Source organism: Pantherophis guttatus, chromosome 3 (genome assembly GCF_059756535.1).
Source record: "Pantherophis guttatus breed Tessera chromosome 3, ASM5975653v1, whole genome shotgun sequence".
NCBI lineage: Eukaryota > Metazoa > Chordata > Lepidosauria > Squamata > Colubridae > Pantherophis > Pantherophis guttatus.
Window position 1 is genome coordinate 163,920,521 of NC_142065.1, and position 23,456 is coordinate 163,943,976.

The 23,456-nt window shown below is 39.1% G+C and overlaps 1 protein-coding gene across 32 annotated transcripts in view; it reads right to left on the reverse strand.

Moving 5' to 3' along the window:
* Nucleotides 1–23,456, reverse strand: part of PTPRM (protein tyrosine phosphatase receptor type M) — a 467,288-nt gene that overhangs the window by 272,962 nt on the left and 170,870 nt on the right. For all 32 annotated transcript variants that reach the window (XM_087890425.1, XM_087890424.1, XM_087890423.1 and 29 more), the window contains exons 4-5: nucleotides 20,343–20,421; nucleotides 18,924–19,039 (exon numbers count right to left, since the gene is read on the reverse strand). In XM_087890425.1, the coding sequence (XP_087746551.1) occupies nucleotides 18,924–19,039; nucleotides 20,343–20,421 (195 nt within the window). The remainder of the gene's footprint in view (nucleotides 1–18,923; nucleotides 19,040–20,342; nucleotides 20,422–23,456) is intronic.

A 23,456-nucleotide genomic window follows, 5' to 3' on the forward strand; every position in this document is an offset into this window, starting at 1 on the left:
ATTAACTGAATCTGAATTTAGCATTCAGCAAAAAGTCAATTTCTGTCTTTATTTTTAAAAAATATAATCATTTTGAGAATAGTTAGTTCTCTAGGTAATAATTAGTAAACACCAAAATCTTAATTCTTTTTTATTTATTTATTTATTTTTGCACTATTTCTTAATCCTCTTCAGAAACTTTTTAAAAAATAAATAAACAAAAAGGTTAAGTACAATAATTTAATTTAATTAATCATATTTCTATGATTAGAAATCTATGATATTTCTAGAGCATCCATGTTGCACTCTACATTGGACTACCTTTGAAGAGCATTAAGAAACTTCAACTGATGTAGATTGCAGCATCGTGGGAAGTTCTTGGGGTTCCTAGGATCACCCATGTTACACCAATACTCCACAAGCTGCATTGACTGCTGGTCTCTTTTGGGTGCAACTCAAGATGTTGATTACTACCTTTAAAACCTGCATGGCATGAGCCCAGGTTACTTGAGGAACTGTCTCACCCCACTGGGACAGGCCGAGCCTATCCACGCTGGCAGAGGAGGCATGCTGCAGGCCCCGCTTGTCAAGGAATTCTGGTTGACAGGGCCCAGAAGGGCCTTCTCTGATGTGGCTCCTGCCTTTTGGAACATCTTAATCCCTGAGGAGAGATTGGCTCCCACCTTTCTGACTTCCACTAAGGCCCTGAAGTACTGGCTCTGCCAGATGACTTGGGGCCCTAATGGGGGAGCATCACACTGGAAGTGCTTGATGAATTAAAAGGCAATCTTTCCCTGTACATCGTCCTTCTCGTCCCATCTTTTAACTATAATTTTACCTTGATTTGGATTTTCATTTTTATTGTTTTAGAGATTTGTTAGACTTTTAAAGTTTTAATGCTAAAGCCAAAGTCGTTTTGTTACTAGATGGGTGGTAAATAAATTTAATAAATAAATAGTAACTAAATAAATTGGAATACTTTTTTTAAAAAAAAGTTGGCATTCAAATTCTAATATGTATTCCCCTCACCTGTGTAATTGAGATCCAGTTGGCATTCATAAATTTATATGCAGACTAAATAACATTTAATTTTAGATTAAAATGTTATATCAGAATTACCTATTTTAGGGAAAATTGCATGATGCTATTGGGAATATGTGCATTCTTTTTTACCATGAATTCAAATAAGGAATCAAATATACCACAGTGAATATCTACATTTCCAGCAGAAAAGAATCTCCTTTTTTATCTTATTATCATGATTTGCAGTTGGGACATCCCTGACTTTGAGTGAATGCAATTATGATAGTTGCTAGACACGGGGAGATAATAATTCTTTATATTGTAATGGTAAATGGTATGTTCTTCTAATATCCTAGCTTAACAGTAATAATAATTTTGCTGCTCACAGAGGCATGAAAGAAGTACGTGAATATATACATGATTTACTATGAAAGATCAGTTTGGTACTACGAACAGAATGCATGAAAAATGGTCATTAGAAAATTTAAAAAATAACTTGCTGAATATGATCTCTCACTTACTGAAGATACACTAAATTTATTTCTAAATTTTCATTAACAAAATGTATTAAATGATTTCCTTGGCACAATGACTTGATTTAAATATTACCAACTAGCTGGTTACCCATGCTTTGCTACGAAACTATGTGATCGGGCTTGATAAATCGACACTTACAGCTTGAAAATTAATAAGTAGTTACGATCAGCCTCTCCTCCCTTCTCTCCCTTCGCCTTGCCCAACAGAAATGTCTCCTATCCTATCCCCTTCTCTCCTTCAGGCTTGCCCCACCGAAGCCTCCCTATCTTATCCCCTCCTCTCCCTCAGCCTTGCCCCACAGAAGCCTCCCCTATCCTGTCCGATTCTCTCCCTCAGGCTTGCCGCACAGGGGCCTCTCCTATCCTATCCCCTTCTCTCCCTTAGCCTTGCCCCACAGAAGCCTCCCCTATCCTATCCCTTGGTTGCTGCTGTGAAAGTAAAACTGAAAGTGAAACTCTTCTCCCCTGCTTGTGTTTTGCATTTGGAACAGATTTCTTTTCAGGTGGGGAGGGGGAATAGAACTCCTTAGCATCAGAGCGTGTTAATCATAATATAGGAAATACTAATGCTCTGATGGTCATTTCCAAAAATCCTTTCTTAGTGAGCACCTAGAAGCCAAAAGTTCGAGAGATAAGGAGATAGACATGTTTTTCCTTAAACTATGGCCAGAACTTTCAAAAGGACACTGAGTTTGTATACTTCCATTTTTCATCACTTTTGCAAAATAAATTTCAGCTATTAGGAACCTTTGGATCAGCAAATCTTACAGCATCAGATGAGTTTCCATCAATCCTTAACAAAAGAAGGTTCAAGTACAAGCTTAATGACTAAATGGTTTTTTTAAAGAATAAACAGCAAAAGGGTGATTAGTAGTCTGATTTTAGAAAGTTATAATTGGACTAAAGTCCGGATAAATTTGAAATAAGATTTTGAAATTATTTGTAATAATTCTTCCCATGAATAAATGTTCTTTTTTTCAATTCTTAAAAAAACCCAAGACTTTAAAAATTGGACACTTTTGGACATAATAGGTCAATATGGTAAGGTATCTGGAATTAAAGTAAATCAACACAAGACAAAGATGATAACTAAAATGGACTTTTGCTGAAATGATAGGTTTAATGATTTGTCTTTAGATAAGATAAGACATGGACAGAAAAGATAATTTATTGTCTTTTACAAGAAGATAATAAGTTACTAAAATTGTTTATATTTTTTATGAAGGGTAAAGTAATTTCTTTATATCTTTCTTTTCTTCTTTTTTACTATATTCATATTTTTTCTTTCTTTTGTATTTTTTCTCTATTTTCTTTTTTTCTAGATCTTTTATTTCTTATTGTTCCATTTTTTAGTTTTTAGTTTTTATCATTGTGGTTGCTACCACAATGTAGCTAAAACTACTATTGATTTTTGTTTTTAAAAAAGGAGAATGTTTCTACCACTGTTCCGAGTTTGGCCAGCAAAAGAAGAGGCCACACTATGGTATACAACAAATGCTTTTACCCGGCCCAGCATGCGTTGAACATAACAAAAATTGGTTTCTAGCCAGCATTACTGGCTTCTGCTGGCCAGCTGGCTATGAAGGCTCGGCACACCCCACCCACTCCTGCTACCTGTCTGCTTTAGCAATCACTCTCTGGCCTGGCTTCATGGTTGTTGATCCAGCTACAGCTGTCTCTCCTTCCTGACCCTCCACCCGTGTGTTAATGTCAACACCCAGCATCCGACACCTGCCTGTGCACTCCCTCCCCCCTCCGCATTTTGTGGCAACTCCAACGTCTCAGATGTTGAGTTTCAGTTTCAGTTATTCAAGTAGGAAATTGTTCAGATAATAGATCTATGTAAAAACATTAATTCAATAGAAAATGTTGCAGACTATTCTGTAATACACCTCCTAAATAGTGTATTACATTATAATGCAGGTACAATTACTATTTATTTAAGGCCAACAAAAGGCAATTTTGCTTGAAGCAGACAAGTGACAACAATAAAAATAATAGTACTATAATCTCAAGGAAACTGCTTCACAGAGTTCATGTTTTTACTTTTATAACAACTTCCCAGAGCAGCTTTTATAACTAAGTCAATTTTTTCCTTAGAAATGAAAATGACATGTGTTTTGCATATATTAGCATTTTCACTAACCTATAATGTTTTTATTTGCTTTTGGCTCTAAGGTTTTCTTTTTTTCCCCTTTATTTCATATTAGTCCAATTGAAATAATTAAATTTTAATATAGAATATTTAAATGATATTGGTTTGCTGTGGTTACATCTACCTTATAAACATACAAAAAAAGTATATCCACTAAATCTCTATGTGAGCTGGAAATCTAATGACCATGTGTCTCCAAAAGTGCATTTATTCCTCATACATATTGAACAAAATAAAAGCAAAAACAGATAAGAAGAAAGAACACAAAAAAGAATATGGAAGTGAAAGATTTGTTGCAGATGTTCTAGCTTCTAAAAACAAAATAATGTTATCAATTTAATCAGAAGTATTAGTATATTATGTGACTCTGTCAGAGCTTCCTGGCATAGTTTCAGTACTAAATGAACATTAATTATATTCATCAGTGATATGAAAAACTTCCAAATGAAACATAATACTTAAACATAAATAATAAATCATCACAACCAGTGGTGGGTTTCAAATTTTTTTACTACGGGTTCTATGGGTGTGGCTTAGTGGGTGTGGCAGGGGAAGGATACTGTAAAATCTCTATTCCCTCCCACTCCAGGGGAAGGATACCGTAAAATCTCCATTTCCTCCCGATCAGCTGGGACTTGGGAGGCAGAGAATAGATGGGGGCGGCACCAGTCACAATTTTTTACTACCGGTTCTCTGAACTAAAAATTTCCGCTAACGGTTCTCTAGAACTGGTCAGAACCTGCTGAAACCCACCTCTGATCACAGCCTGTCATACTTTGGGTTTATATGTGTCGTTGAATTTGATAAACTGATACAAACTATATCTACAGTATAAATAAGATCAAAACCTGTAAAAAACAATTGACAACATGACACAGTACTATTCCTTTAAACAAATATTTTCCCGCAAGGGAGAACAGACATAAAACATTGTTTGTACAGATATTTCTGGACCAACCCAGGTTTTTATGGCCTTCAAAGAAAAGTTAAAACTGTACAGACTCTCCAGACTCTTTCTTCCCTGAGCTGGATAAAAATACTGTATATCACTTTCTATCATGAGCAAAAATAGTACTTTAGAATTAATGTATTTTAAAATGTAAAAAAAGGTTCCAGTGCTCTTTGTAACAGAAGTTCTTTTACATTATTTCACATTTTTTCACTGCCAGCTTCAGGCAAAACTCCTCATTCACTTCAGACTGTCAAAGACAAAAGCAAAATTTTGTTTTATTTATTTATTTATTTTGTCAATCATATATAACAGGTAAAAATATAAACATAATTTGGATACATGAAGAGTAAGTAAAAAGGTATATTAGGACAGGGATGGTAGGCACACTGGTGCACTTATGCACGCCCCTTACAGACAGGGGTGAAATCCAGCAGGTTCCGGAGAACCGGTAGCAGAAATTTTGAGCAGTTCAGAGAACCGGCAAATACCACCTCTGGCTGGTCCCAGAGTGGGGTGGGAATGGGGATTTTGCAGTATCCTTCCCCCAGGAGTGGGGAGGGAATGGGGATTTTGCAGTATCCTTCCCCTGGAGTTAGGGAGGGAATGGAGATTTTGCAGTATCCTTCCCCTGCCATGCCCACCAAGCCACACCACGCCCACCAAGCCACGTCCACAGAACCAGTAGTAAAAAAAATTGGATTTCACCACTGCTTACAGACCTCTTAGGAATGGGGTGAGATCACTTACAGACCTCTTAGGAATAGGATGAGGTCAACAGTAGACAGTTTAAGGTTAAAGTTTTGGGGGTTTGGGGAAGAAACTACAGTCAGGTAGTACATTCCAGGCATTGACCACTCTGTTACTGAAGTCATATTTTCTGCAATCATTTGGAGTGGTTTACCTTGAGTTTGTATCTATTATTTGCTCATGTATTGTTGTGGTTGAAGCTGAAGTAGTCATTGACAGGTAGGACATTGTGGCAGATAATTTTATGTACTATGCTTAGGTCAGACTGAAGTCAGCGTAGTTCTAAGTTGTCTAAGCCCAAAATTTGGAGTCTAGTGGCATAAGGTATTTTATTGCGGGTAGAGGTATGGAGGACTCTTCTCGTAAAATATCTCTGGACTCTCTCGATTGTATTTATGTCAGATATGCAGTGCGGGTTCCCGACAGATCAGCTATATTCAAGAATTGGTCTAGCAAATGTTTTGTATGCTCTAGTTAGTAGTACAATATTGCCAGAGAAGAAGCTACCCAAGATTAGGTTAACAACTCTTAGTGCCTTTTTGGCATTGTTGTTACAGTGGGCTCTGGCATTTAGCTCTTTAGAAATGAGTACTCCAAGGTCCTTGACAGAGTGAGGGTCATCTATAAGGTCATATCCATCTAATTTGTATTTTATGTTTTGATTTATTTTTTTTTGGCCAATGTGCAAGACAGAGCATTTGTTGGTTGAGATTTGAAGTTGCCACTTGTTAGACCAATCTGAGACAAAGTCAAGGTCTTTTTGAAGGGTAGTTGCATTGTCGGTGGTGTTGAACAGTTTGACACTGTCAGCAAAGAGAACACAGTTGCTTTTAATATGATCGCAAAGGTCATATTAATGTTTTTAATACTTCATACTTTACTTTATGTAAAGTATGAAGAGTGTTGGACCTAAAACACTGCCTTGGGGAACATCACTATTAACATGTACAGGATTTGATAGAGCGTTTCCTATTTTGACCACTTGTTGTCTGTTTGACAGGAAGGCAGCTATCCATTTATGTAGGAGTCCAGAAATAATTAACAAAATAACTAAATAATCATTTTAAATAATAAAATAAATAACAAAATAACTAAGGTTCCCCAATAACTTTTAGTATTGTTTCATTTTCTAAATAAATAAACTTTTCCTTGATGAGAACATTCCTGAAGCTTTTCATTTTTTAACTTTATTTCTGCTCTCTATGTTTGGTGAAATCTGGCTGTATTTTAAAACCATTTGCATGTCTGCAGTTAATCTACATAACTGCAACTTGCAGCTCTCTTCTCATTATAAATTATACTAAGTTAAGTATATTTGGAAATACCTCTAATGCAGTGAGTGATTTATTGCAACAATTCTTTTCTTGGGTGCTTATCCCATTAGTAAATGCGTGCAATTTAAAGCTGTTAAACCCAATGGGAGGTTTTATTTTGCTCACTGACTTAAAGAAATAATGATAGCACTCTGCTTTTGCTGCAGTTCATCCATCCATCCAATCCTTCCCTAAGATTTCTCTCTGATTTGTAATATAACATGTTCTCAATATTAGAACATTACCTTTAATCTAGTTGTATGAACTACTCATTTTTCTATGTTAAAAAGATACTATACAATATATGTAAAGCAGTTTGAAATCTGCTTAACAAAACTTCCAAAACTTTCAGCTCTAAGTGAAGATGCTACATTAATTGCAGGTTACAATTTCTACATGACCAGAAAGAATGACAAGTTAGTACTTCTATAGTATTGTCCTCTATAGCCTTGTGGGTGGTATTATATAAATGGTAGATTCACCTTATTTAAGGCATATCTCAAAATTTGAAGTTACCACATAGCTGATGCTTTCATTTCTTATTTCTGTTTCTAAATGTTTCTAAACTGATTTCATTCCCGATAACCACCCAATGAACATATTTGTAGCCCACATATGAAATGCCTTCTGCTTCTATGAACTTTCTAACAGCAAACTTTTCATTTTATTCAAAGTACAATCTGTTTTGTTAAATACATTCAATGTTAACAAAATAATATGCTTTTAAATCTGTTTAATCATAAAAATAAACCTGTTTTGCCAATGAAACTTGCACAGATAAACAGCAGATGTATTGCAGTGTTTTCAGAATTTTGCTTTCAAAAATATTTTGGCAGTCAGTTAAAAAGGTTGTATATCTATTTCTACAGAAAGTAACATTAACATACGCATCTGAAAATAAAAAATATTATATATTTATTTGGCAAATTTAGATGGCTGCCCATTACAAACTAGTGACTTTGAGTGGTATACAATTAATAAATAACGAAGAGTTACTATATACACAATAATGTGAAATCACAGCTATCAGTTCTTTTGCTGGTGTTGGCCTTCATATGCAATGTTCTTCATATGCAAGAACCTAGGACAGTGATGGCTAACTTTTTTGCCATCACGTGCCAGGAGCGAGGGGGAGGGTCGTGCGCGCATGTGCCCACACGCATGTGTGTGCAACCCCTTCCCCCCTCCCCCCCGCTCCTGGCACATGATGGCCTGGTAGGCCCGTTTTTCTTTCTTACCTGGTTCCAAATCCTCTCTGTGTATCTGGGAACGGCGAAAACAGCCTTTCCCACTCCCTTGGAGGCCCTACGGAGGCTGAAAGGGCCCATTTCCCAACTCCCGGTGGGACAGGAAGTGATATTTTTTGCTGTTCCCAGCCTCCAGAACCTCTCTAGGAGTCTCTAGGAGCCTCTCTAGGAGTCTGTAGGAGCCTCTCTAGGAGTCTCTGGAGGCTGGGGACAGGAAAAAAGTCACTTCCTCCGTAGGGCCTCCAAGGGAGTGGGAAAGGCTGTTTTCGCCGTTCCCAAATACACAGAGAGGATCTGGAGCCAGGTAAGAAAGAAAAACGGGCCTTCCCCACCCCCCCAGGCCCTCCAGAGGCAGGAAACAGCCTGTTTCCCTACTTCTGGTGGGCCCAGAAGGCCCGAAAATCAGCTGGCCGGTGCGCGCATGCACCCCAAAGCTGAGCTGGCGTGCTCACTAATATGGCTCCGCGTGCCACCTGTGGCACGCATGCCATAGGTTCGCCATCACGGACCTAGGAGATGATAATGTATCGGCATAGTGTATGTGTGTCGACCACAATGATGTGGCCTCTTGTAATTGAGAGCTAGAAATTTTGTTAATGTGAAGATTATGTCTAAGTGTCATTGAAGACTTATTGGTATGGTACCCAGTATGCCGATAACCACTGGGACCACTAAGGTTGGTTTATGTCATATTTCATCTTCAATTTTCAGATCTTGATATTTTGTGATCTCCAATATTTTGTCTTCTAGTCTACTATTCCACAGTATTGCCACATCAATTATCCACACTTTATTCATTTTAACCACAGTTAAATATGAAGTGTTATGAGCCAAGACTTTATCAGTTTCTATTCAGAAATCCCATGATATTTTAATCTGCTCATTTTCAACTGAGTTCCATCAATTTTTGCTTACTGGAAAACAATATTTTTACAGATATTCCAATGGATCATTTAACTTGCACATTGTCATTTACAATCAGTTTATGTGATGTTCTTGCATAAGGTGAGTATATGATCTACTGTTTCTTCTGCTTCTTTGCACAACCTGCATTTTGAATCATTTAATGATTTTTCAATATCTGTGCTAAAAATTCTTACATTATTTGTCAATGACTGATTTCTACTTCTGATTGTCCATATAAAACAAATGTGAGATATTATTAGCATTTTTTACTATTTGATAGTCAAGATCTTTTTCTTCAAAATCACTGAAACTGAGATCATAGCAGTGATAAATAGTAAGGGTAATAATGAGTCATCCTGAAAGATGCCTCTCTTAATGTTGGCAAGCCCATATTTTTCCTTTCATTTTTTTCATATGGCCAGGTACCTGTCGTTGATGTCTTCTTTACAGAATACTTCATTAAGCTATTTAGCTATAATTGAATGTAAATTAGTCAGATACTTGAAACCATACAATTGATCATTTCCAGGAGATGTCCGGTTTTTCATCCTCTTTATTCAATTTTTAACCATTTCTGCCGTTATTGTTAGTTCTTCCATTTAATTTTTACCAAATTCATCTTCAAATTCATTTATCCAGCCAGCATTTTTATTACAATTTTTTTTAGTTTTCTATAACTCTTTCCAAAATTGAGATTGATGTACTATGAGAAGGACAGTACTTATAAGGTCCTAGTCTCACGCTCATTTCAAGCAGAAATTAAGGCCTCAAATGAAAAGCTTGCTATATTTTCAGAAAAAACATAAGAGCTCACTGAAATACATCTGAGTCCATTAGGTATCTAGAGCAGACAGATCTAATACATTTTCAATTCCCACCCCTATCCCCGCCTACTGAAAACAAATAGCAGCTATAAACTGAAAAGCAATCAGAGAACAATCTGTTCCTGACTAAGTTCATGTTGCAACTACCCAGAGGAATAAACAATTTAGCAAGTAACCACAGCATCAGTTCGACCTTCAATAATTTGGGATAGATTCATGGTTTCCAGGGGCCATGAACTTCTGAGTTGCTTCTAATTCAATACCACCAGAGGGCAAGTTAAAATCATCAAGGCCTCAGAGAATTAACTGCCAGTCACAATGGAATTGCACTACTCAGGCAGGTAAGATGCTGTGCATCAGGGATGCTGAAACAACAACACACTTAACTGTTCCTGAAAACCAACTTTAGCTATTAAATCTAGTACACTGGTACCTCAATACTCATCATTCATTGGTTCCGGGAGACATAACAAGTACTAAAAATGATGAGTACCAAGTAAACTACATGGCTTGCCACATGACTTAACAATTGTGGCAAGAAAGGTAATAAAATGGGCCAAAACTCATTTAGCACATTTTTCACTTTGTAACACAAATGTTGGGTTCAATTGTGATCGTAAGTCATGGACTACCTGTATAGCAGGCCTGTCAAACTGGCAGCCCACGGGCTGGATATGTCATGCACAGGCCACGACTTCCCCACCTCCGCAAAGGCAAAAAAACATCACGATACATCGCAATCCAGTCTGTGACGCTATGACACCTGTGCTTTGTAGCCTAAGTTACTAGCATTAACTGTAGCTATGCCACAGGTAACGTTCTTTGCAAGTGGTAGTATCATTTTTCCAAATAATGCTCACTTAGTTTTGACAAGTCAAGCAGCATTTTGTTAAAACAGAAAAATGGGAAGAGAAGGTTAAACAGACAATAATTTTATGGACCTGGGGGGGTCCATATAGCCACTGAGTGGGGTGATGGGTCAATTGGACGCAGCGGAGGGGTCGTGGAAGGAAATTTGACCGGGGAGCAGGGGGGTGATAGGAAGGGCAGTGTAATTGAAATAATGAGTAGGAGGGACAGATATGACGGGTGCAGGGGGCCATATCACGTTCCGGGGGTGCGCACACACCGTTTACTAGCGATTGCGCATTCTGGCCCCCAATGCGCAACTCGTGTCCGGGGTTGCATAGAGCCTCAGGCCCTGGGTCCGCAGCTGATGTTATGTAATGCCAGGTTGGTTAACAAAGCCCCCCTCATTTGTGATCTTATTTTGGAGGGGGGTGCAGACCTGGCAGGTATTACGGAGACCTGGTTGGGCCAGGAGGGGTGTCCCCCTCATTGAAATGTGCCCACCAGGTTTCCGTGCATTTCATCAGCCAAGGGCTCAGGGGAGGGGTGGGGGAGTGGTGGCGATTATTAGGAAAAGTCTTTGTCCGAGAGAGACCACTGTTCCTCAGATAGCCGGATGTGAGTCCCTTTTTGTGAAGTGGGGCCGTGGGGTGCAGATGGATTTGCTGACTACGTACCTGGCTCCTTGCCACGTGGCGGCGACCCTGCCCGAGCTGCTCGACGTTATTGCCGGGGTGGTGGTTGATATCCCCAGTCTTATTGTCATGGGGGATTTCAACCTACCATCTGCAGGTGAGACGACAGAGGTGGCTTGGGAGTTCATGGCTTCCATGGTGGCCATGGACCTGACCCAGTTAGTTCAAGGCCCCATTCACATAGGGGGACACACTCTGGACTTGATTTTCATCTCTGGTCAGTGGTTGAATGATCTTGGTAGAGGGGACCTAGACATTAAACCCTTGTCATGGACAGATCATTCGCTCCTTCACTTGGACTTTCCAGCTGCTTCCCCCCGCCACAGAGAGATGGAACCGACCAGATGGTTCCGTCCCAGGCGCCTGATGGATCCCGAAAGGTTCCTGACGGCGCTTGGGCCGTTTCCTGAGACCCTGGCACACGACCCGACTGAAGATCTGGTGGCCGACTGGGAGAGTGCGGCCACCGGAGCTTTGGACTCCGTCGTGCCTTTGCGGCCTCTGACCCGATGCCAATCTCAATTGGCTCCTTGGTTCTCCGAGGAACTGAGACAGATGAAGCATCGGAAAAAATGCCTAGAGAGCATCTGGAGGACTAGTCAATCCGATTCTGACCGGACACTGGTGAGATCTTATATCAAGACCTACCTAGTGGCGATAAAAGCGGTGAAATCTAACCATTTCCCACTCTTATCGCATCTGCAGAGAACCGCCCAGCCGCTCTGTCTAGGGTGACCCACTCCCTTCTTCGGGGGGGAGTGCGGAAAGATTCCTTGCAGGGTCGTGCTGAGGATTTTGTGCAATTCCTGCATGATAAAGTCGCTCAGATTTGGGAAGGCTTGGACTCCGACTGGATGAGTCTAAGGGAGGAGACGAGGGTAGGTCTTGAGAATATTATCTGGAAGTAGTTTGATCCTGTGGCTCCCGAGGATGTGGTCAGGGTTCTGGGTAAGATTAGTGCCGCCATGTGTTTATTGGACCCGTGTCCCTCCTGGTTGGTACTGGCCTCCCGGGAGGTTACACGAGGCTGGCTCCAGGGGATTAAAAGTGCTTCTTTGAGTGAGGGTGCCTTTCCCGCCGCCTTGAAAGAGGCGGTGGTGAGGCCCCTCCTCAAGAAGTCTTCCCTGGACCCGCCTGAATTAGCTAACTACCGTCCGGTCTCCAACCTTCATTTTGTGGCAAAGGTTGTTGAGAGTGTGGTGGCACAACAGCTTCCCTGGCACCTGGATGAAGCTATCTATCTGGACCCGTATCAGTCGGGCTTCAGGCAGGGGTACAGCACTGAAACGGCATTGGTCGCGTTGGTGGATGATCTCTGGAGGGCTTGGGACAGGGGTTGCTCCTCTGTCCTGATCCTATTAGATCTCTCAGCGACTTTTGATACCATCGACCATAGTATCATGCTGCAACGGTTGAGGGGGTTAGGAATAGGGGGCACCGTCCTGCAGTGGTTCTCCTCCTTTCTCTCCGACCATTCGCAGTTTGTGTTGGCAGGGGGGCAGAGGTCGGTCCTCTCACCCCTTCTGCTCAACATTTATGTGAAGCCGCTGGGTGAGATCATCCGTGGTTTTGGGATGAGGGTCCATCAGTATGCTGATGACACTCAGCTGTACATCTCCACCCCAGACCACCCCAACGATGCCCTTGGTGTGATGTCTCGCTGCCTGGAGGCCGTGCGGGTCTGGGGGGGGGAATAGGCTCAGACTCAACCCTTTCAAGACCGAGTGGCTGTGGCTTCCGGCATCCCGATATAGTCAGCTAGTGCCATCGCTGACTATTGGGGGGTGAATCTCTACCCCCCCCAGAGAGGGCTCGCAATCTGGGTGTCCTCCTGGACGCACAGCTGTCTTTAGAAGAGCATATGATGGCCGTGGCCTGGGGGGCTTTTGATCAAGTTCGCCTGATTCACCAGGTGCAGCCCTTTCTGGACCAGGACGCCTTGCGCACGGTCACTCACGCCCTTGTCACTTTCCGGCTGGACTACTGTAATGCTCTCTACATGGGGCTCCCCTTGAAGAGCACTCAGAGGCTCCAACTGGTCCAGAATGCGGCCGCGCGGGTGGTTATGGGCGCAACTCATTGTGCCCACGTGACACCCCTTCTGCGCAAGCTGCACTGGCTCCCAGTGGTCTTCTGGGTGCGATTCAAGGTGCTGGTGACCACCTTTAAAGTGCTCCATGGCATAGGACCCGGGTACCTTCGAGACCGACTTCTGCCACCAATAGCCTCCAACTGGCCAGTCCGTTCCCACAGAGAGGGTCTCCTCAGGGTGCCATCGGCCAAGTTATGTCGGCTGGCGACACCCAGGGGAGGGCCTTCTCTGTGGGAGCCCCTGCCCTGTAGAATGAACTGCCCCCGGAAATGCGTAAGATCTCCGACCTCCGTGTATTCTGCTGTGCCCTCAAGACCCTGCTGTTCCGCCAGGCCGGGCTATCAATGTAATGATTTTAAATTGGGTGTTTTAAATTTGGGGTTTTAAATCTGAGCCGAAATTATTTAATAATTTTAATTATTTTTAAATTGATGTCTGTCTTTGTGCTTTTAATAGGCTGTACAGGTATAGAAATAAAATAAAATAAAATAAAATAATAATAATAATAATAATAATAATAATAATAATAATAATAATAATAATATCTAAAATGTTATGAATACTAGTATTAAAATCATTCTGATTTATGCTGAAAACATAAATCCAACTGTATTAGACTTTAAAATCCCACGTTCCAAATACTATACAACTATGTCATAATAATTGTATACAGAATGAAATTATGTAAGAGTAATTATTAATAAATATTTTCACGATAATTTATAAGACAGTTTGATCTGAAGGTAAGATTCCTAAAATAAAGCTAATTATTCCAACAATTTTAGCATGTGCTTCCTCCTAATAATTCTTCTTTGAGATACACCTGTTTTAAAAATAGTTTTTACTAATTTTAGGTATTGGCAGAAACATTACAATTGTAAACCTGATGCCCCCCAAACATACACCACCGTACATATATATTATTTAAAGCTATTTTATACTCATTTTTCAGCATGAATAGCTACAAATACTTTAACCATGTGTGTAATATATACTATAATTATGTCTGGAAATAAAACATTTCAGTTGTAGAAAAAAATGTAACAGAAATACCATGAGTTATTAGGAAGAGAAAATGCATGAAGCTACTAAGGTATTAAGGTACTTATTTCTTACTCATTCTCATCAGCTATGGAGAACATGAATTTCTGTTAATTATTAATCCTGCTTTATGCTCTACTGCATCACAAAAGCTTTTGGATTTTGAATCTCTTACCTTTATTTACTTCTGTGAATTTCTGAACGTGAATATGACTTGCAGTTTAATGTATTCACTGATAGCCACTTTCTGGCTTAAGTTATTATCTTACTTTTCCATTACTAAGTGGATGCTTTTAACCTTTCATAGCCATGTATGCTAAATAAGAAACAGTGCATTAAAGCTGACTATGGTTCCAGTAAGAAAGAAACAGCAAGGTATCGGCTTCAAAATAGGACTAAGAAAAAGAAGCTCAGACAGACAAGCTGCATAAAGACTAAAATACAAAATCAGGTACAACTCACTTTAAATGATGTCATTAAAACAAAATAAAATCACTGCCTAGCACCACTGAAAGACTATGCTTTTTACAATGTAAAAACATGCAGTAAAAAAATCAGTTTCACTAACTTGCTTCCTTCTGAACTAAGCAGCAAAATGCCAAAATGCCTACAATGATTTACTTCAGGGGTGGATTCTAAATTTTTTTACTACCGGTTCTGTGGGCGTGGCTTATTTTGTGGGCATGGCTTGATGGTCATGTGGCAATTAGGATTTAGCAGAGGTACTGGTCTACCAGACTTTTAACTGCTTGCAGAGCTGTACCGATCTACCCATTTATTTTTGCAGTCACTGATCTACCCATTTATTTTTGCAGGCACTGATCTACTCATGTATTTTTGCAGGCACCAATCTACTCATGTATTTTTGCAGGAACCGGTCTACTCATTTGTTTTCTTTTAACACTGATCAGCTGTAGGGCGGCCTTTGAAGCCCTGCGGAAAGAGTTTAAACAGTTTTTTTCCCTCTAGCCATCAGCTGGGACTCAGGAGACAGCAATAGATTGGGGGTGGGGCCAAATAAAAGGTAAGAATAACGCAGGAGGTGGGTGGGGGGCAGCAGAACCGGTTCGGTGACAGCTGGCTCGGCGGAACCGGGCGGAACCGGGCGGAATCCACCACTGATTTACTTGAAGTAACCATCTGCCTCCATTTCTTCAGGTCAGGTATAATCTATCAATATCTCTAGTGATATACTAGTAAAGTATAGTGAACAGTCATCAATTTTCTTGTTTTTCAGTCCTAACTGTCCAGTTAAGCTTGTATTCAGTTAATATAATTATTATTTATTAAATTGATTTCACCCAACACCAGTTCCTCTGGATGGTTTACAAATTGTTAAAAACATTTAAAAACAAGCAACAGAGCAAAAACAAAGAAAAATATGGAAGGAAAATAAACCAAGAGGGGAACAGAAAGGAAGAAAGGGACATCGTCCCCAAATGTTTGTGCAGAGTCAGGTCTTTAAGGCCCTATGAAATATCAGACGGATGGGACTGCTTGAATTTTGGAAGAGGATTTCATTCCAGAGGGCAGGCACTGTAACCAAGAGGCATGCTTCAGAGAACCAGACATCATTCAATCAATGGAATGTGGAGCATGCTAACCTAGATTGAACAGGCCAGGCAGATACTGTGTAAAACAGGTCATTGCTCAAATCAGCCCCCATGCCATGTGCGGCTTTATAAGTAGCAACCAACACCTTGAATCACACCCCGAAGCAAACTGGTAACCAGTGCATCTCAAAAAGCAGAAGTATTACTTGGGCATACAGGGATATACATTACTGCCTGCCCCAGCTGAAGCTTCGGGATGATCTTCAAAGAAGCCTCATAGAATACAATACACAGAAGTCAATGTGAAGACCCCAGTCTAGAAGAGGGCACAACTGGTGCACCAGATGAAATCAAAGGCTTTCCTGGCTGCAACTGACAGCATGCTAATTAAGCCACCTGCTCATCAAGCAGGTGCTTCAAGTCCAGGAAGAACTCCAAATTGTGCACCTCTTTTGAATGGGAGAGTTTCAAACCATCCTTTGTCAAAGTTGGGAGTATCCCCAGATGCGTGCACTCCAAATACCCACAGCACTCAGGCTTGGTAGGACTGAGTCAGTGATAGTTCCTCCTCATCCAAACCCATACAGCCTCCAAGCACTAGGACAGGACTTGACAGTATCACTTGGCCAGCTCAAAGCCTAAAGACATAATTGGATATCATCAGCATACTGATGATACCAAAACCCAAACCGGCAGATGAACTCACCCAGCGGTTTCATGTAGATGTTGAAAAGGAGGGGAGAGAGAAAAGAACCTTGAGGCAACCACAAAGAAGAGTCCTAGGGGACGATCTCTCCCCGCCAACCAACACTGACTGGAACTGGCCCTGGAGAAAATAAGAGAACCACTATAACACGCTGCTCCCAATCCCCAACGCATGGAGCCGGCTCAGAAGAATAGAATGGTTTACGGTATTGAAAGCCACCAATATAACTAATAATATAGTAATGACATGCTATACAAGGCTAACTAGATTGCTGAACCAGGCACTGGAAGCAGAGAGTATTAAATGCCAATGTACCACCTATCAGTTATATAGCTAAAGAAATGAAAACTATTTAGGAGCAAGAATCCTGAATTCTTTTATGCATTACTTTTTCACAATTCAATGCTATCCTAATCATAAATTCTTGGAGTGAACAAACACAATGCAACCAGGGATTGGAAAAGCTACAGAAAAGCATGCTGAAAGCACTATTTGTACATGTACTTTTTTTAGAGCATTATAACTGAACTATTATGGAAGTGAACTATTATAGGTCTTCTTTGTAGACCTATCTAAGAAGCAAACCATCAGAGTGCGAAAAAATCATTAATTGATTAGTGGCCTATGACAGCTATATTGTAAAAAGATTGTGATTGTATTTCTATGACCTAAACATTTTTAAAAAAGAAAAATATTACAGAATATAGCAATTCTAAAATTTCATATACATTAGAATTAAATTGGTTAATTTTCCAGTTTAAAACTCTCCACTATTACTTCGATGGCTTAAATGCAATAACAACATTCTAAGCAAATAGGATGAGTTTATTAATCAGAAAACTCAAACTGCTGGACTCAAGGTAGACTGGCAATGCCACTGGTGTTTATCTCTGGAGCTTGTCAACTGACTTCTCTTGCTAGGAAGTTTCTTAGAATTATTTACTTTCTGAACTCCAAAGGAATTAAAGAACCTTTGAAATTCCAACTTCATCTTTCTACTACTTCTTTCACAGAGTCCCATTCAGTAAGATTGTGAGATGCTTAATATCAGCTGCAGGAAAAACAAGATTCAGGTACATGTGATATTATATACAAATGTATAACTACTATGTAGATAATCTATATATTACAGAAACTCTCGTTTGAAAACTTCAATTGGGCAAAATGATGCATCATAGGGCAACATTTTTTTGACCTTCCTCCCTGCCCCTCCTGATGCAATCATTGAGTTCCTCCTTACCTCCATTATGCTGGCTACCACCCTCAAGGAGTGCTGCCTCAAACCCCATGGCACACCAAGCAGCCCTGTTGCCACAATGTGCCAAGCAGTCACATTGTCTCAATGTGCCAAAAAAACCATAGAACTTCAGTATACCAAGAAGCCCCATGCCTGCACAGCTCTGGGGCTGCTTGCCATGCCTCAGCAACAGGGCTTCTTGGCATGCTGAAGTTCTGAGGCTGTAATAACATACATAAATACATCATTTTGTTTTCCTATTTAAATACAATTTCCATATATTAGTGTACATTCCTAAGAGATCTGTAAGGGGCGTGCATAAGTGCACCAACATGCCTACCATCCCTGTCCTAATGTCCCCTTTTTATTCGCATCCATTTCATGTATTCATAATCATGTTTATACTTTTATCTGTTATCTTATATGCTTGACAAATAAATAAGTAAAAAAATAGCATGAGATTAAAAAAAATAGGCATCTTCCAGGGGATGGTGAAGATTTGTGTTAATTATATAGTCCTAAACTTACTATAATAATTGAATAATGGTTGTAAGTTGTTGAAGTTGTAAGTCAAAATACCCACATGACTGGAAGCAATTTTCTGGCCTTTTTTGTGATGGCCGTTAAACAAATACTATAATTGTTAAACAAACACTGCTGTCACTTGAATGGGTAGTTTCGGGAAAAACTGGCAAAAATCAGGTAACCACAGAATGGCACAATTGATTCTAAAGCTGACCCACCCAACATGTGGTCACTTGGCTGTGAGAAGGCAGCGGTGAAATCATTTACGGTGACCCAAGTGCTTTATGGGCTGTTAAGCATCTGTTTCCATGGCTGTCATAATGTTGAACAGTTGTAAAATGACCAGTTGTTAATCAAGAATACCTGTAATCTCTTTTCCCCTGCTTTTAATCATTGGAATCAAAATAGAAAAATTACTAGTGTCCATTTTGTTAGTTCTCATTTGCCATGCAGTCCTTCTTGGCTTTTGGATAGTCATAAACCTATTACATTTTCAAAAATATCACTTTGGTAGAGAAAGAAAAGGAAAACAAACAAGATTACCTGTAGCCAAAGCTTGTTTCCTTGAACAGTCCTACCATTGGCAGTGCAATGAAAAGTAGCAAACTGGCCAGCATTGACTTCTACACTCTGGAGGCGCAGGAAATGGGGTGTGCTGGCTGTTGAAAATAAAAAAGAGACAAAGGAAGAATCATATTATTACCAATAGCACTAGATTTATATACTCTTCCATAGTGTTTTACAGCACTCTCTGAGAGGTTTACAATTGCCCCCAACAATCTGGGTCTCATTTTATTGACCTCGGAAGGATAGAAGGCTGAGTCAACCTCAAGCACATCAGGATTGAACTCCAGTCTGTGGGCAGAGATAGCCTGCATTACTACATTCTAACCACTGCTCCATCAATGCTCCTATTAATCCCACATTATTCTAATTGTCTTTTCCGATTCGATTTTTCCAATAATTGCTTTCACAGAATAGTAAAGTTGGAATGAGCCATTCAGATTTCAGTAAAAGAATTCAAATCCTATTTTGTTTTAAACATTTCAATAACATATTTATATTGTAAGCCAAGAAATCCCAACTGAAATTAATTTTAAAATATTTATTTCTAATTATTCATAATATTGTATATAAGTCCTAATGAAAGAACAATATTAGCTTTCAGTTTCTACTGAGCAGCAAACTATTTTGGCTATATAACTGTCTTGTAAAACATTTCCATAAAGATTGTACTGAAATCTAACTGATGTTTTTAATAAAAGCTATAACATACAGAAATCAGTTATCTGGCAAAAATATTAAGAGATTATTCTTTATTGCTCTTTTTATACTCAAAGAAAGGTCGTTTATATACAGATAAATTATGGAATAAGTAAAATCAAATCTTCTTCAAGTTGAGTTCAGATCCTATTGACTTCATGAACAACACATATAGTTTTCTTGGAAAAAGTATGGAATGTACTGTATTTGCTATGTTCTTCTGGGCTGTTTTTCAACTCCTTGATCTAGCTCAGAGTCTTACAATTCACTAGGGGGCTCCACATGAACCTCTATAAGTAGGTCTCACACTGCTTTAAATTAGGAATGCACATAAGGTCAGCCAGGAATCGCTGAGGCATTTTAGAACTAATGTATTTTACTGCTGGGAATGATCAGGAAATGCATGGGATATGGATCCAGCATCTACTGCATTGCTGGAACAATGCCTTTTTCTTTTTGAAAGGCCAGGATCCTGCTCCAATTGCCTTTGAAAGTTCATGTAACATGAATTTAGTCTCCTATCATCAGCTAGCAAAGAGTATGCTTTTCAATGATCTTAGAAAATTTACATGGTATTTTTGTTTTAAGAGTTCTAGGCACCTACAGATTTAAATAGACCCTTTATTTGAGGCTCAGACTAAAATAACAGATTTATTCCAACAATATTCTGAAATAATTGAAAATATAATATTCACTTACTACATGGATGACCTAAAACCTTCACATCATCAATAGCCAGATATCCTTGATAACCTGAAGTGATAACTTCAAAAACTACCTGAAATATGAAAAAGCAAGCAATATCAATAAACCTAGTAGCATAAGTACAGCTGTTTATTTCTTTAAATAGAATGTTGACTGTTTTAAAAATATAAAGAGTTAGGCATTTAAAATAATCCAGGAAAAGATAGGAATCCAAATTTACATTAATCAATAATTTTACCCATGCACAATTTTACTGGCTGTATTGTTACTTGCAGCCAATTTTGTTATCCATTGTCTAATTCAGTAAATAAAATACTCCTCCAAACATTTTGGGATTATCAAATTTATACCAGTTAGATTAAATATTAGGCTAAGAATTATTTGGCAGAGCATATCTTTTGTGTTCAATATGCAATTTTCTTCCACAGTGGTATCAACTGAACAACAGTATCATATAACATTTTTTTCACCAAGGTACTATACTACTATTGCTGCTGATAATTCCTGGTTGCTTGAAAGTTATATTAAAGAAGAATAAAATATTGAGGAAAAACATTACAGTTCTGTCTTACTCACTAGTCTAATAAATTTTATCATGAAATCAATGTAATATATTACAATGAGTCTGTAATTCATGTAATATTATTCTGTATACTATTGATATAAAGCAAGAAAGAAAAATCGGACATTTATGTTTAGCCAAGGAGCCTAAAAAGTACACTGTTTGATGGTAGTGAAAGCTGGTGGGTAGTCAAGAAAATAAACAGATACATACTTCCAATATAAAGATTTTTTTTTTCTAGTGCACAGCCAAGACAACTAAAAAATTCTCTTGATACGCTAGTAGAAAAAATGATTCATAATTCAAAGTCAATGATCTGGTATTGCTAACATTACATTCAAAATAAATAAATCAGGCCATTGTTTCCCACCCCTACACCTATTCCTAATAAGTTCCATAATAACATCTCTATACTTCCTCTGCATTTGCTGTAATTGAAAATACTTTTATATCAGTGCAATCGTGCAAATATTTATCTGAATCAACAGCTCAGATTTTCTGGAAAGTGAGTATAAAATAAGCTGAAAAGGAAGAGGAGAAAACAAGCAATGCATTTTTTTTTGTTATTTCTGTATATTTATTAAATTTCTACACTGTACAATGTTAGAACAATGGTATTGTTCTTTCAAAAGCTGCTATAGCTCATGGATAAGGCACTGATTTACATTATTAACATTTTTGCATACTCCTATTAATTGACTAGAGCCATGATGGTGAACCTATGGCATGTGTGCCGGGAGTGGCATGCAGAGCCATCTCTCCAGGCATGCGAGTCATTGCCTGTTGCTCTTCCAGGCTCTGGCGCACTGGACAGCTGGTATTCATGCATGCGGGAGCGCTGGAAACCGGAAGAGCAGCCGCCCAGTGTGCATGCCTGTGCTGGAAAGATGATCTTCCGGTTCCCGGCGTGCACATATGCACCGGCCACCTGGTCTTCCAGTTTCTGGCATGCATGCGTGTGCGAAGACCAGCTGGCCGGTGTGCATACACGTGCTGGAAACTGGAAGATCATCTTCCTGGTGTGTGCATGCGCATTGGACGGCAGATCTTCTGGTTTGCGGCATGCGCACAGCCGTTTCGGCACTCGGTGCCGAAAAGGTTCGCCAACACTGGTCTAGACGATACTCTATTAGTTTATAGTGTTTTACACATACCAAAGTCAGACTGAGTAAAATAACCATATAGTCAACTGTAGATAGTTGAGTGAATTTGGTTCAAAAAAGGATCCTTGTGAATGTGTCCTTAGTTAAAACAATGAAGAGTCTAATATGTTTATTGTGGTTTAGCTTTTATATTGTATAATGTCCTATATTCTATCTCCCATCAACTTTGACAGGGTAAGCAACTAGAATATAAGCTGAAAACAAACTGCACTCCTTACTTGCACTGATGATGTTACTTAATTTGGGTAATGAGACGTCTGCAAGAAAACAACCAAGTTCCGAGAGTACCAAGGATTCCTTATATTCTTGTTTTTTAAAAAACACCTTTTTGTTGTAACTGACTAATGCTACTTTTGGAAGGCAAAAGTAGGGGGGGAAATGCTAGAAGCATTTGATGTTCTGTTCATGATGACGGTGTATTATTTCCTATATGATTTTCTAGCAGTGTTGGCATTTTCACTCCAAACTGCCCATTTTTAATTTTAATATCTCTGAAACATCTAACATGGAAATCACTCAGCAGTTTAGGCAAAGTAGCTCTTTTGAATAGAAAAGCTACTATAACCACAGTTTCTCTAATTGACATAGTAGCCATATCAGCCAGGAAAAATCTGGTTAAAAGACAGATTACATTTCTTCATGAAAAACAAGCACTGGATGTCTGCCTTAGAGTTGTCTTACATCACTCTACCCTTTAGATGCCTGCCAAACAGGAAATAGGGAAGCAGTTTAACATTGCACTGTCCCTGATCCTCCCTGCTTCAGTGAAGAGCAAAATTAGCTTTCCATTCCTGCCACTTCTCCCTTCTCAATGGAAATGAGGGAGGGAGCTTACTTGCCACCTTAAATGATTACTGCTGAAAAATGCGCTAGTACTTTATAAATAACTTGTTAGTTCCACAGAACAAAAGGAATAAATGTATTTTCTTTCAGTACATGACCTCATGTTCTAAGCAATTAAAATGCCTGTAGTTCAAAGGTGAATTGTACCTAATCATAAACTCAATTTATAATAACATATTGAAAAAGACTAAAACTTTACTTGCATCAGTTTGATTAATTAAGGCACTTATATACAGTTAAAATTAGTATCAAATAGAAAATTTAGTCCTTAGATTATTTGTCTTGCATCTTGTATATCTCCTAATCCTACACAACCATTCTACATAACTACATTTTATGTATGCATTTCACATTGTGCTTTGTACTTCTATTGATAAAGAAGAATTTATGAGATTAGTGTCAACTATAGCCTCCAACAAACAAGCAATTTAATACAAAAAGTGAAAATGGGGCTTATGTAATTATGAAGTTGTTTGTACTGATTTATTTTTCAAGGTCCATGATTCCATAAGGACTTCAACAATTCCACAGTAAATTGCT